This window comes from Rhinoderma darwinii, chromosome 2, assembly GCF_050947455.1.
Source record: "Rhinoderma darwinii isolate aRhiDar2 chromosome 2, aRhiDar2.hap1, whole genome shotgun sequence".
Lineage (NCBI taxonomy): Eukaryota > Metazoa > Chordata > Amphibia > Anura > Rhinodermatidae > Rhinoderma > Rhinoderma darwinii.
In genome coordinates, this window is record NC_134688.1 from 341,338,390 (window position 1) to 341,353,790 (window position 15,401).

At 42.9% G+C, this 15,401-nt stretch overlaps 1 protein-coding gene across 2 annotated transcripts; it reads left to right on the top strand.

Moving 5' to 3' along the window:
• Positions 1–122: 122 nt before the first annotated feature.
• On the top strand, positions 123–15,043 carry FAM72A (family with sequence similarity 72 member A). 2 transcript variants are annotated; one of them, XM_075850676.1, is made up of 5 exons: positions 123–246; positions 4,850–5,005; positions 10,118–10,195; positions 11,340–11,464; positions 13,891–15,043. In XM_075850676.1, exons 1-5 carry the CDS (start codon positions 155–157, stop codon positions 13,989–13,991), a joined length of 552 nt encoding a protein of 183 aa, XP_075706791.1. In that variant the 5' UTR covers positions 123–154; the 3' UTR covers positions 13,992–15,043. The 2 variants fall into 2 exon arrangements, with proteins under 2 accessions (XP_075706791.1, XP_075706792.1); XM_075850677.1 differs by lacking the exon at positions 123–246 and adding an exon at positions 252–341.
• The last annotated feature ends 358 nt before the right edge of the window (positions 15,044–15,401 follow it).

The window sequence follows — 15,401 nt, forward strand, 5'->3', positions numbered from 1 at the left end:
TATATGTTTTGATTGTCAACTGTATAAACCAATGGAAAGTCAAGTCCGACAATGGAAGGCGTGGTTTGTGTGGCTACCTATCAGAGGGAGGGGGTGGGATTGGAAACGAGAATGGGGTTGATTGAAAGGTTATGTGAGGGGGCAGGAAAGGCCAATGGATGGGCGGGGACACGAGCGGGAGATTCAAACTGCGAGAGAGGCCAGCCGGAGGGCGGAAGTAAAGTCTGGTCAGTGGCTACAATCAAGGTAGATTAACTCTTTCCTGCCGGCGCGTCCCATAGGATGAGCGAGCACAGAAATAAACCAGGAACACCACTGCAGTAGTAGCGGAAATGGCGATGGTAGCTATAGCAATGACAAGTGGAGTGGAGTGAAGCGAAGCATAAGAGACGCGTTGATGAAAATGATGATTCCTGTTTGGGTATGTGCACACACACTAATTACGTCCGTAATTGACGGACGTATTTCGGCCGCAAGTACCGGACCGAACACACTGCAGGGAGCCGGGCTCCTAGCATCATACTTATGTACGATGCTAGGAGTCCCTGCTACTCCGTGGAACTGCTGTCCCGTACTGAAAACATGTTTTCAGTACGGGACAGTTGTCCTGCAGCGAGGCAGGGACTCCTAGCATCGTACATAAGTATGATGCTAGGAGCCCGGCTCCCTGCACTGTGTTCGGTCCGGGACTTGCGGCCGAAATACGTCCGTCAATTACGGACGTAATTAGTGTGTGTGCACATATCACCACTCTACAGCATGCATATAAAATTGCCAAAAAATGTAAACCATATGGAAGTTGTCTGACTAATTGCTCATTTAACAACTTGCTACGTGTAACAGGAAAACAAGGTCGCATATCTTTGGCCCGTAGGGCTTATCATAGGGTCATTCTGTAAATGTCTGATAGATGTAGGTCTTTAGGTTTGGTTCACATCTGCGCTAGGGCTCCGTTCCGATGGAACGTCTGAGCTTTCCGTCGGAATGGAGCGTTGACTGACACAAACGGAAACCGTAGGTTTTCGTCACCATTTATTTAAATGGTGACGGATCCGGTGCTAATGGTTTCCATTTGTCTCTGTTGTGCAAGGGTTCCGTCGTTTTGACGGAATCCATAGCGTAGTCGACTACGCTATTGATTCCGTCAAAACGACGGAACCCTTGCACAACAGAGACAAACGGAAACCGTTGGCACCAGATCCGTCACCATTGAAATCAATGGTGATGGAAACGTGAACCTTTGGTTTGTGTCAGGGTCCTGTTCCGACGGAAAGCTCAGAGGAAACGTCGGATGTGAATGAAGCCTTACGCTGTATCAAAGATTCAGGGGTAAAGAAATCTCCATCCGTTACCAAGCCCCTCACCCATTCCTATTGCAGGCTTCATCACCTTATCCTCTGGTAATGTCTTGTCGCGAGTCCCAGTGATGGGTTCTCCTTTAATGTATCTGTATTCGGCCGTTCAGACTCCATGCTACACTGATCATTCATCATATAACCGCTGTGATCAGGAAACGAAACATGGCAGCGGTGCCCGGACACCTGTTGTGCTATTGTCAGCTGTCACTTTCCTGTTTTGGAGGTTTCCTCTAGTATAGGAAGTGCTTGTTCAGTGTGGGTTTGTTTAGTGCTACTTGGGGTAAGTTCACACGAGGCAGATTCATTGCAAGCATTTCTGCGACTAAATGGAGTTGCTTCTGTTACATGTGCATGGATTTCTGCAAACCGATAAAGGAGACAGCCGCGTAGATTTCTCCCACCATAGGAGATGCAGCCAACAGATTAGGCGGTACTGCACCAAGGCAACTGCACAAAGCCTCTTCTATGTAGGGGAGGCCCCGACGTCCAATGATGGGTTCTCTCCCATGAAGAGATGGTGAAAGCATCACATCATGTCAAGATGCTTCTGTTTTTTTGGAAAGCTGGGTGACCATCCTTACATATGGTATTACATCTTACATGGGGCTGTCACTCTGCTTTCCTGAATAACAAATCTGTCTAGATCCACTATATGGGCATAAGTATTGGGACACCCCTCTTAATCATTGAATTTAGGTGTTTCATGTAGTCCTTTTGCCACAATTGTATAAAATCCAGCACATAGCCATGTAATCTGCCTTTACAAACATTTGTGAAAGAATGGGTCATTCTAAAGAGCTCCCTGGAACCCAGCGTGCTACTGTAATAGGGTGCCACTCTTACAAAAAGTCTGTTTGTGAAATTTCTTCCCTCCTGGGTATTCCTTGATCAACTTTGAGTTATATTATTGCAAAGTGGAAGCGTTTAGGAACCACAGCAACTCAGCCACAAAGTGGCAGACCACGTAAAGTTACAGAGTGGGGTCGCTGAGGCGCATAGTGCATAAAAGTCGCCAACCCTCTGCGGACTCAATAACTGCAGCGTTCCAAGCCGCCTCTCGCATAAACATTTGCACAAAAACTGTGCATCGGGAGGTTCATGGCATGAGTTACCATGGCCGATCATTACCAAGCACAATGCTAAGCGTCAGATGGAGTGGTGTAAAGCACGCTGCCGCTGGACGCAGTGGAAACATGTTCGGTGGAGTGATGAATCGCACTTCTCTATCTGGCAGTCTAATGGACGATTCTGGGTTTGGCGCATGCCAGGAGAACGTTACCTGGGTGACTGCATTGTGCCAACTGTAAAGTTTGATGGAGGAGAAATAATTCTATGGGATTGTTTTTCACGCGTTGTCTTAGGCCCCTTAGTTCCAGTGAAGGGAAATCTTAATTCTTCAGCATACTAAGACATTTTGGACAATTGTATGCTTCCAACTTCGTAGGATTGTTTTGGGTAGGCCCTTTTCTGTTTCCACATTACTGTGCCCTAGTGCACAAAACAAGGTCCATAAAGGCATGGTTGGGTGAGTTTGGTGCGGTAGAACTTGACTGGCCCACACAGCCCTGACCTCAACCCCATCCAACACCTTTAGGATGACCTAGAATGGAGATTGTGAGCCAGGCCGTCTTGTCCAACATCGGCGTCTGATGTCACAAATGCTCTTCTGGACGAATGGGCAAAAATTCCCACACACACTCAAAAATCTTGTAAAAAGCCTTCCTGGCAGAGTGGAATCTGTTTTGTATTCAAAGCGGGACTAACTCTATATTAATGCTTATGGATTTAGAATAGGATGTCCTAAAAGCTGCTGTAGGTGTCCCATTACTTTTGTCCATATATTTTTCACTGCAGAGAAATGTTAAAGTATAACTTCCTTTAGGGCTGATTCACACGAACGTGTTAAACGTCCGTGGGACGGTCGTTGAAACAGCGGCCGTCCCACGGACCTATGTAATTCAATGTGGCCGTTAACACAGCCGTTGTTTCAACGGACCGTGTGAAGGGTCCGTAGGAAAATAGGACATGTCCTATCTTTTCACGCAGCCCTCCATAGACTCTCATCTATGGCGGATGCGTGACATCGCATCCCGCAGCGCTGAGCACGGATGCACTTCGGACGTGAAAACTGTAGTTTGGTCTATATAACATACCCGCCATTACTGAGAATAGGTGTGTTTTGTGGGATGCTCTTCTGCTTCCCTATTTTGTATATACACTATAATAGAGAGTGACCATGGATGCCTGCCTGACTTTTGGTCTCCATGACTGTGTCTGTGGTAACTGGCGCTACCAGATGGCACATTGCTCCCCTCACCAACTTTCGATGCCAGCCCTGGTTCATTGTGCTGCCAAGTGACTATATATTTGAATGGGGTTGTTTCTTGAGCAGGTGTATGGATTTCTGCAAGTTCCAGTCACATGAATGGAACAGATTTTCAGTCGCAGAAAATGTCTGCATCAAAGTCTGCTGCGTGTGACTGCATCCTTATTAGTTGAGGAGGAGTATTTAATTTTCCGTAAATGCACCTTAAAGGCTATGTACACCTTTGAAATTTGTGTGTTTTTTGTTTTTTAATAAAAATGTCTGTCAGTGTATTTGGCGCAACTTTCAAAATACTTTTCAATAAAAATTATTTTTACTTTTTGAGATACAGCTGCTTTGTATACAGAGCAGCTGTATCTAGCGCTGAAACCTGTATCCGTTAAGTCAGCTGTACTGACTGGTTCAGTGTCAGCGGGTTGAGCTGTTACCGATCACCGCTGACCTGACGCTTGATGTCACACTGATGGTTTTTTTTTTTTTTTTTAAATAAAAATGTTTATTTCAAAGGTGTACATTGCCTTTAAAAATAAATAGGCTGTTAAATTAAGTATGACATGTAGGTGTGGGGATATATGTATATAACTGTGCCCTGCGAAACCGATTGACTTTAATGATTTTAGTCAAGCTTCCGTCATGGTGTCTGCTGTTTTACCAGAGAAAATTTTTGTCGGTCTTTTATGTGCAGGTGGGGTAGCTAATACTCGGTAGGTATAATGTACCTACACTGTGTGTACCTGTGATATTTTGTTGTGTTCTTGGCGCACATAACTGAATAAGAAGAATTTCAAGATCAGTATCTGGCTGATGGTTTGAGGCCTTCATTTACATGCAGTGATGTTTTCTTGGCATGAGAACAATGGTTCCCACCGTGCAAAAATAAAGCTCTGCTATTCCCAGTAATGGAGTTTCGCTGTTGAGCAACGTTTACACACTACTGTTCTAATGGTTCTAATGGTTTTTGTGAGCAGTTCTTGAAACTTACTATGTAGGTCACATAACAGAATCCATTAAATCTGAATATTAGGACCATTTACACACGGCCAGCCATCTTTGTAAGGAAACGGAACTGGAACCTGGGAAGTTTGCTGTTTTGTTTTCCTCATTCTTTCTGTCAGGTGATAAATTCAGCCGTGTATATGTTAACAAAACATTTTTACACTTGCAGCATCATGTCCTCTGTGGCGTCCATCTTTAAGGAGAAGCACGTCTCTGTCTTGCACTGCAGGTTCTGTAAGCAGGTGCTGAGCACACGTGGAATGAAGGCCGAGCTGCTGGCAGGAACAGAGCAGGAGATCTTCTCCACAGATATCCCTCCCACCGAGTAAGTGTACACGCCAATGATTTCATGCATTCCTCAGTATAAATACTAGTTTACACCCTCAGCAGAGGTAAACAGAACATAAATCCGAAATGAAATAATTATATGCCACATATAATGAATGCACTTTAAAATTTTTGCCTGCTCGGTTTGTTTATGCGATATACATAAGCTATGGTCCTCCACTATATATATTTTTTTTCTTTATGCAGCTTTGTTGCTTTTGTACCAACCGCGGGATGACTTTTAAGCTGCCCAGAAACTGGGGTAAAATTGTAGAATTGCCGCATCGCAACCTTAGGCCCCATGCACACGACCGTGTTTTTGCGTCCGCAATTCCCCCGCAAATCCACGGGAGAATTGCGGACCCATTCATTTCTATGGGCCCATACACACTATCCGTGTTTTCACGGGTCTCCGCATGTCCGCACATCCGTGCCGCAGAAACTCCGGACATGTCCTATTATGGGCCGCAAATGCGGTGCGGACATGCCAATAGAAGTCAATGGGCCCGTGGAAATTGCGGATACACCTCCGTGTGTCATCCGCAGTTTTGCGGATTTGCGGAAGTGTTGCTAGGCGACGACCGGGAATGAGTTCTGTCGTCATCATGTTTTACCTAGGCTTTTTTTTTTTCATCCGCATTTTGCGGATTACATACGGATGAACTGCGGAGGACATACGGATGAACTGCGGATGACATTTCACGGAACACGGTCCTGGAATTTGCGGACCAGAAAAACACTACGGTCGTGTGCATGAGGCCTTAGTGTTTCCCCGATTCGAAATTACATTGCACATGACCTTCCGAGTAATTCCCGCGTCATCACTGAGATTGTGATTCGAAATAAAATAAAAAAAGTCACCTTGTGAACCTGGGCGTTTTGGTGGCGATCCGGATGGAATGGGTAAAAACGTAAAATCTCCCACGATTTGGAATTCAAATGTTGGTAAATATATACGCTGTATATCAGCGTCATTATTAGAAGTCCTGTAGTCCCGCACAGGCAGAGTGTTATGTGACCGCGTGCAATCCACCCAAATTAGCGTATCACTTAAATGGGCTACAGAATGGTATGTCATTCATTCTAGAGGAATATTTGCTAGTTAAAAATGCGCCAAAGGCTGGAATCCCACATTCTGTTCTTGTGGCGGTATTGGAGTGGATCCAAAAAGAAGGAAAGTATAAAGGGAAGATCAATACATCTCCTCTCTTTTATATCCACTCCAGTGTTGGTTTAAAAAACCTGCATGTGTGATTCCAGCCTATAGCTTCTCAAAAGTTATAGACTTCTGACGATTGCTTGCACAATAAACTGTGTTTATTTGCCATTTACCTATTGAGGTAGGAACAATAGACCAAAGCCTCTAAAGTTCTGCATATTCCATCAGGATCTCTAAGTTCTAGGCCATCTAGAAGAGGAATATTTAATTTTATGGTACAAAATACGCAGATGTGCTGTAAACCTAGGCAAACCACAAAACGGGAGTTTTTATCGAGATCCGAACCGTGACCGGTGTTCACTATATAGTGGAGGTACATCAATTAGCGCTCTCCTATAATATTCTGGTTCGCATGGAAAGGCCAAACTTAAAGGCTATGTAAACCTTTGAAGAGTGTTTAATGTAACTTTGTAATTGCTTTTTATTAAATGTTTTACTTTTTAATCTTTTACTTTTTATCGTTTGATTTTTATCTTTTTGAGATACGTAGAAACTGTATCAAAAAGTATTTTTTTTTTTTTTTTTTAATAAAAACCAATTATAATGTTGCATTAAACACTATAATATGTTTTAGTAAAAAACAAAAAAATGGTTTCAAAGGGTTACATGGCCTTTAAAAGTCAATGCGAGCTGGGATTCGGTATACTTAAAGAGGCTCTGTCACCAGATTTTGCAACCCCTATCTGCTATTGCAGCAGATCGGCGCTGCAATGTAGATTACAGTAACGTTTTTATTTTTAAAAAACGAGCATTTTTGGCCAAGTTATGACCATTTTCGTATTTATGCAAATGAGGCTTGCAAAAGTACAACTGGGCGTGTTGAAAAGTAAAAGTACAAGTGGGTGTGTATTATGTGCGTACATCGGGGCGTGTTTACTACTTTTACTAGCTGGGCGCTCTGACGAGAAGTATCATCCACTTCTCTTCACAACGCCCAGCTTCTGGCATTGCAGATCTGTGACGTCACTCACAGGTCCTGCATTATGTCGGCACCAGAGGCTACAGATGATTCTGCAGCAGCATCAGCATTTGCAGGTAAGTAGCTACATCGACTTACCTGCAAACGCCGATGCTGCTGCAGAATCATCTGTAGCCTCTGGTGCTGATGTGTCCTCGCTCGGCCGACACGATGCAGGACCTGTAAGTGACGTCACAGCGTGATCTCTTGAGAACACGGCTGTGTCTGCACTGCCAGAAGCTGGGCGTTGTGAAGAGAAGTGGATGATACTTCTATACACAACGCCCAGCTAGTAAAAGTAGTAAACACGCCCCGATGTAACACACATAATACACGCCCAGTTGTACTTTTACTTTTCAACACGCCCAGTTGTACTTTTGCAAGCCTCATTTGCATAAATACGAAAATGGTCATAACTTGGCCAAAAATGCTCGTTTTTTAAAAATAAAAACGTTACTGTAATCTACATTGCAGCGCCGATCTGCTGCAATAGGAGATAGGGGTTGCAAAATCTGGTGACAGAGCCTCTTTAAGTCTATATTCGGAACCTGCACAAACCAGGCGAATTTCTGAACCAGATGAATGCACAGAGGACTTTTCCCATTGACTTTCATTTGATTTATAGGTGCCAGTTTATCATTTTCATCCAGGCAAACAGCATATAATCTGTAGGCACGTGCATGAATTTTATCTTTGATGTGTAATTTGTCTTGCAGTAATTGTTTTTCATGTGAATAATTGTATTGGTTTGATATTTTCTGCTCAGCGTAGTAAAACTGAACACAGCCCTAGCGGCTTGTCTTTACTTGTATGCACCATTTTGGATTTCTTACTATGCTTCTTAGAATCATACAATTTTTCATAGAAGTCTAATGTGGTGTATGTGCAATTGATCCAGACTGATGCATCAACAGAAATTTTATAATACTCCGGTATCATGCATAGTACACAAGAAAATAAAGTCAATCTCCAGTTGTTTCTATAATATTTTTAAATCTACTGTTTTACCTAATTTTTCTACCTTATCTCTCCTATGCTTCCATAGATCAGGGCCTGTATTGGATTCAGTGTAGGATTTAACAGGGGGAGACAGAGTGGTGGGAGTAGGGAGAAGGGGGGTATGCATTTATATTAAGTCTGGGTGACTCTGAGACAAGTGTCAATGCACACGATGCGTATTACGTGCGGTTTTGCAGTGTGTATTGCGTGCGTCCAAACCGCAGCGTAATACAGTACCAGCATTGACCATGAGATTCCAGTTAATCTCATGTTCACGCTGCAATATTTTTCGGGCTGTAAATTGACCCACGGTGCGTATTTTTGAAACAGCGACATGTCAATTTATCCTGCGATTCTGCTTGCGAATTCTATCCCTGCGAATTTCTTGCGGTTTTACACAGAAAAATACGCAACTTGTGCATGTAGCCTTAATGATTGTTCTTTAGCTGCTAAAATGGCTTCTCTAACTTAGAGCAGTGGTTCACAAACTTTCTGAGGCCAAGACCCACTTTTGGCAGACTTTTATTTGAGACCCCCCCCCCCCCCCCCCCCCCCGCTACCGTACTTGGCCCCATTCAAAAAATACGTCCCTGCAACATCACAATCAAAACCAGAGAATATCATCCAAAGAACAACCAAAATAGAAGTATATTCTGCAACAATGACACAAACTATTTAGTCTGACGTATGTCAGCATCATTCTTAGCTAGATGCCGGTAAATCCCTGCAACATCAACAACAATAATTGTGGGGCAGGGGGCGGGCTCAATGTATCCTTCTGCTCTATGTCACTGAGGTCCCACTATGGCCGCTGATGGTGGGTCATGTGACCCGACCCATCCATCAGAGGCATAGCTAGGGGTTTAGCACAGGGGGGGGGGGAGAAACACATCTGAGTGAGCCCCCCACACAGTGTAATGCCCCTAAAGATGCCCCACCCAAAAGAATTCCTCCATAGCTGCACCCACACACTATGACCTCTTCGTGTCCCCACACAGTGTAATGCCCCCATAGGTGCCCACACAGTTTAATGCCCCTATAGCTGCCCCCATACAGTATAATGCCTCTTAGCGGCCTCCCAGTATAATGCCCCCCCCCAGTATAATGCCCCCATAGTATTTAATAAAAAAAACAATAAATAAATAGCTATCCCCGTTTCCACGACAGAGTAGATCCCTCCAGTCTGTGCAGTGGGTGGTTCGCTATGACGTTACTACATTGTGCCGGTCTCCGTCGAGGCCCGAACGGCGGCAATACATAGTGAATGCTGAAGCAAAAAGCCGTCAGCTCCCTGCTCCAGCATTGGATTCAGCTGTATCCGTATCACATACAGTTGAAACCGGGACATGCCAGCGCTGGGGGACTGGGCGTGGGCCCCACCATCTCCGTGGCACCGCCCAGCTGCCACCCTAGCTACGCCTCTGGTGACCATATACGGACCGCCGCACAGCATATCAGTGAGTGGCTGGAGGTCTTCACATTACCCCCCAGGGGGGTCGCGACCCACAGTTTGGGAAACACTGACTTAGAGCACACAGTGATGGAACAAGAGAAGTTCTAAGCACAGCTAAGTTGTTTTTTGAGCAGAGGGTATATTCACACACAGCAGATTTGTTGCAGACATTTCCCTGATTGGTCAGCGTCATACACTCCTCTTTACAACGCCCACTTGGTCAAAATTTAAAAAACGCCCAGTTGGGCATTAAGAAAGTCATTAGCATAAATCTAAAATTGCTCATAACTTGCTCAAAAATGATAGTTTTCAAAATCAAAAAGTGTTCTGTACATTACAGTGGCGATCTACTTATGTAGGAGGTGGGGCACTTATAATGTGGTCACAGCCTCTTTAAATGGCAAAGATTTAATAGAAATTATCGTCTCTCCATTTATGTAATTGAATTCTAATAATCGGCCATGTCCTTTCTTTTTCCCAGTTCTGTAGACTTTGTAGGGAGCTGTTATTACTTTCACGCGTGCAGATGCAAACTGAAGAATATAGCCTGCCTAAGATGGTAAGTACAAAATAAAAAAGCTATTTATACGTGTTTTTGTCTACTTAATAAAATTTTTAAAAAAGCTACATACATACACATACATACATACATACATACATACATACATATAGCGTTCTACCATAACATTAAAACCACCTGCCTAATCTTGTGTAGGTTCCCCTCGTGCCGCCAAAACATCTCTGACCCATCAAGACGTTCGCAGCAGGTCCTTAAAGTCCTGTAAGTTGCAATGTGGGAGCTCCATGGATCAGACTTGTCTTTCCAGCACATTCCACAGATGCTCGATTGACTGCAAGAGGTCACTGCCATTAGGAAATACCATTGTCATGAAGGGGTGTACTTGGTTTGCAACAATATTTAGGTAGGCGGCATGTGTCAGAGTAACATCCATATGAATGACGGGACCCAAGGTTTCCCAGTAGAACATTTCCCGGAGTATCACACTACCACTGCCAGCTTGCCTTCTTCCCATAGTAAACCCTGGTACCATCTCTACCCTAGGTAACCAATGCACACACCCCCAACCGTCCACATGATGTAAAAGAAAACGTGAGTCCTCAGAACCATGTCAACTTTTTCCTTTGCTCTATGGTCAGTTCTAATGTTCATTTGCTCATTGTAAGTGCTCTTAACAGTGGCCAACATGGCCACTCTGACCGGTCTGAGACGATGCATCCCTAGACTCCCAGCAACCTTTCAATCATAGCCAGAATTATTCTTTTTTTAGCGATTTATGCTGTAGTAGCTCTTCTATGGAATTGGACCAGACAGGCTAGCCTCTGCTCCCCATGTGCATCAATGAGACTTTGGGCGCTCATGAGCCTGGCATCAGTTCCCCGGTTGTCCTTTCTTGGATCACTTTTGCTAGATGCTAATCACTGCAAACTGGGAACACACCACAAGAGCTGTCATTTTGGAGACCCTCTGGCCCATTCGTCTATTACAACTTGGCCCTTGTCAAAGTCACTAAGGTCCTTATGCTTGCTCACTATTCCTGATCCAACACATCACCTTCAAGTATTGTCTGTTTTCTTTACTTCAAGTGTGTGTGTGTGTGTGTGTGTGTGTCTGTGTCTGTGTGTACATATGTATATCTTGTGGAAATACTTTCAACAAATGTTTTAATTTTTTACAAATCCAGTGGAAACGAGGTTGGCTACCATGTGGTGGCTCCATGTCGGCCCTGTCTGTTGTCATGTAATAATGGCCATTTCTGGATGTTTCTGAGCCAGTATGTATACAGCGTTAACAGAATGGATGGATCAGGCAAGTATAGTATCCTATCTCTTGCTTTGTATGGATACTGCTGCTTTCACTTCCATGAGTTTTGCTCTTATCTAATCTTCACTTTAAGGGTATGTTCACACGGCCTGATTTCGGCTGTTTTTTGGGCCGAAAAATCGGATGCAGAACGCCTCCAAACATCTGCCCTTTGATTTTAATGGGAAAACGGCGTTCTGTTCCGACGGGCCGTTTTTTTGAAAAACGGCTACGTAAAAAAACAGCCGTGAAATAGAAGTGCAGGTCACTTCTTGGTACGTTTTTGGAGCCGTTTTTCATTGATTCTATAGAAAACCGCTCCAAAAATGGCTGTAAAAAACGCTGCGAAAAATCGCGAGTGGCTTAAAAAAACATCTGATAATTAGGAGCTGTTTTACCTTGAAAACCGCTCCGTATTTTCAGACGTTTTTTTTAGTTTGTGTGTGAACATACCCTTAGGGCTCATTCAGATGAGCGTGTATCACGTCCTTGTGACAGCCATTAAATCAACTGCTACACCTACTCGTGTATTTCACCGGGGCCATTCACCCGACTGTTTCAATGGAGCATGTGAACGGTCTATGAAAAAATAGGACATGTCCTATTACTGCGAGTCACGCATCCCTCCATGGACTCTAGACTATGGGTGATCCGTGACAACGCGACCCGCACGGGTGCACCTCGGACATGAAAAACGTCAGTTTTTCACGTCCGTGGTTGCCGACTCTCGTCTGAATGTAGCCTTGCACTTGGTGTTTCACTGGCATGTATGTTACATGAGCACTCCATTACTGTTGATAATGTGAGGGATTTCTACCTCTTTATACACAATGCTCTATTATTGTGTTTGACAGATTGCGGGCTCAAGGAACCTGACCATGCAAAAGCTGGTACAGTGGGTATTATGCCTAGCTCCATGAAATAACATCTGGTCCATCAAAACATCACTCTGCATTCTCAAATGTGCTGAAGGCCTTTCATTTTTAATTGTATTTTATGTTATTTATTTGGCATTATTAATACCGTTTGTGCCACCTAGTAGTTCACAGACTGCAGGAGACACATGCCTCTGTGTGGGCTTAGGCAAGGGGTAGTACACAGAATAAACTTCGGGCACAATGAGAACTACGAAGTTCCTAGACCCAATATTATTAACTAAGTACAAGTGAGGCCATATGGATAAGCCTAGGCTCGGCAGCATGGCTCAACGGTTTTTGCTGGTGGTGCCCAGTTGACACTGAACCCACTGCCGGCTATCAGTAGTAACCACATTTCAACGCACTAAACATTTAGATAATGTCGCAATGAGTGCCTTATGAATGCCAGTGTTCCATGCCCATATTATTCTGGCTCAGTAAGCGGACTGCTGAATCCACCATCACTGTAATGTTCCATTTACAGGTGTTTACTGATGATACAGCAGGACTTGTAGGGGAGAGCTGCCAAGTTACACATGTCCAGCATTCCCCGGCACACTATTTGGCAGATGGAAGTGAAATCTGTACAGCGAAACCAGGATTAAGTCAACATCGCACAATGTTCTTTCATATTTAACTGTTTACACTGATACAATAGTTCACATGACAGTAGAAAAGGCATGGCACAAGAGTACAAGCCCATATCACCTTGTTGCCATGTGCATAGAGAAGATAGTAGCAGTGTGAAGAAGGCACTGGATTGGATGAGGACATTACTGCAGTGCTAGTGAAACACTGGCATGTTGGCAGAATGATTTATGAACCATATCGACAAGAGGAGAGCAAAGAATATTAATGAACCGCTGGGGAATGCTGTATACATTTCCAAAGGGCTGTGAACATGACGCTGTTTCTGAGCCTTATCCAACACAATGCAGTAGTTTTGTTAATTGTCATTAATACTAATTTGCATACACATCTGTAAACTTTAGTAATTCGCATAAACCTCTGTATCCCACACATATGACTTTTGTCTGCGGAATTTCATGCATTGTTTGCTTTCACTAGACAACAGTGCCACTTGCAGGCTGTGAGACTTACTACAATATAGCATTTATTCATGAATGATGTACTATATATTTTTTACTTTGTATAAGAATTTTTTTTTTATATATTTTTGGAAAATGTGTTCCGTTATTAATTCATGTTCTGTTGCTATTTGCCTTGGATTTTTAAGCAATATTGATAAAATAACCTTCACTTGAGAAAAATTCTGTAAAAATCTAGATGAGATACATTAGAAAAGAGAGTCCAGCTCATGCCATTTTACAATCTATAAATAATATAAATCTTGGGTCCTGTCTGAGCCAAGATATCTTAAAAAATCTTGAAGATTATTTTTAAAAAAAATGCTGTAAAATCTCATCTAACTTCTAATAATGTAGTGTGAACAACTTTTCAACGATAACATGTACTGTACTAATGGACATTTTTGCTTCTGATACATTTGACCAGGTATGTACATATTGCTTTGGAAAGATCTACCCGACACAGATGAAAAACCGGAAGGCTTATTAAGCCTGTACGAAGAGGAGCATGACGTTTATCTTAGATGAAGTTGGATTTATCTACAGTAGACTGGAATATGCCCTATACTCCTTTTATTACTTTTTATTTATATTGCACCAACATATTCTGCAACCGTTTCTTTTTATAAAATCTTTACAAAACCGAGACAAAAGGAATAGAAAATCTTGCTTGAAAGCTTGTATACCAGCAGTGTCTTATAACATCAATTCACTAGAATCTGTTACCAATTATTGAATATGTATTCTGGATTATAAAGGATTAGATCTCTTGGAGCCTAAGCAATATAACGAATGACTAAAGAAAGCTTTATAAAAAATAAAAAAAAAAACATTTATAAATATAGTGCTGAAGTACATGCCTACTAAGGACCTAGACATGACTGCATCTGCAGGTCTTAGGCTTCGTTCACATTTGCGCCAGGGCTCAGTTTTGGCGTTCCGTCAGAACGGGACTCTGAAACAAACGGACACCATAGGTTTCCATTTGCATCACCCTTGATTTCAATAGTGACGAATCAGTTTCCGTTTGTCTTCGTTGTGTAAGGTTTCTGTTGTTTTGACGGTATCAATACCGTAGTCGACTACCGTATTCATTCCATCAAAACAACGGAACCCTTGCACAACTGAGACAAACCATTTGCACCAGATCAGTTACCGTTGAAATCAATGGTGATGCATTTGTTTCAGTCAGGGTTACGTTCTGACGGAAAGCTCCGACGGAACGCCAGAACGGAGCCCTGACGCAAATGTGAACGAAGCCTAAGATAGGTAATGTGAAGATATTCAGGTACAGGATGTACACAAGTCATCACAATCACTTCTAAAATTGGTTTATCTCTTCATTTTTATAACATTTTAAAGCAGAATTTGTAATCCAGCGAAACCTCTACGGAAGACCACATCTTTGAGAAGACTATTCCCTTATCTGGACCAGATTTTTGAGGGCCACCCATCTGCAGACCATTTTTTTAATGGGTGGTCGTCTCAGAGGTTTCGCTGCATTTGTTTCACTCTCTATAATGAAGATTACTGATGCGGTTACCTGGATTTTTATGTGGATATATTATTTAACATGAAAATATATATTTATAAATTGTTTGTACATTTTTTTCATATTGCTTCATACTTACAATTGTCCTATAAATCGGCAATCCTTGTGACCGTTGCTTCTACCTGTCCGTTGAGTTAAATTTTTTTTGGCATAAAACATTTTGATCATTCTGACAGTGTTAACACACACACACACACACACACACACACACACACACACACACACACACACACACACACACACACACACACCTCTCCTCGGAACCTGTCAGCTACAGTGTAAACTCGCGAGATTGTGCTGTAATTTACCATAGACACATTAACGAAGTGTCGGGATTGTGAATATACATCCCGTGGAATGTCTATTCACTGTCTAAACACTTCAGT

Excerpts from the sequence above, each read along its gene's own strand:
- FAM72A (XM_075850676.1), top strand. The coding sequence starts at position 155 with ATGGATGGGCGGGGACACGAGCGGGAGATTCAAACTGCGAGAGAGGCC. Across the intron at positions 247-4,849 it reads GGTCAGTGGCTACAATCAAG|CATCATGTCCTCTGTGGCGT; the intron begins GTAGATTAACTC and ends TTACACTTGCAG. Across the intron at positions 5,006-10,117 it reads ACAGATATCCCTCCCACCGA|TTCTGTAGACTTTGTAGGGA; the intron begins GTAAGTGTACAC and ends TCTTTTTCCCAG.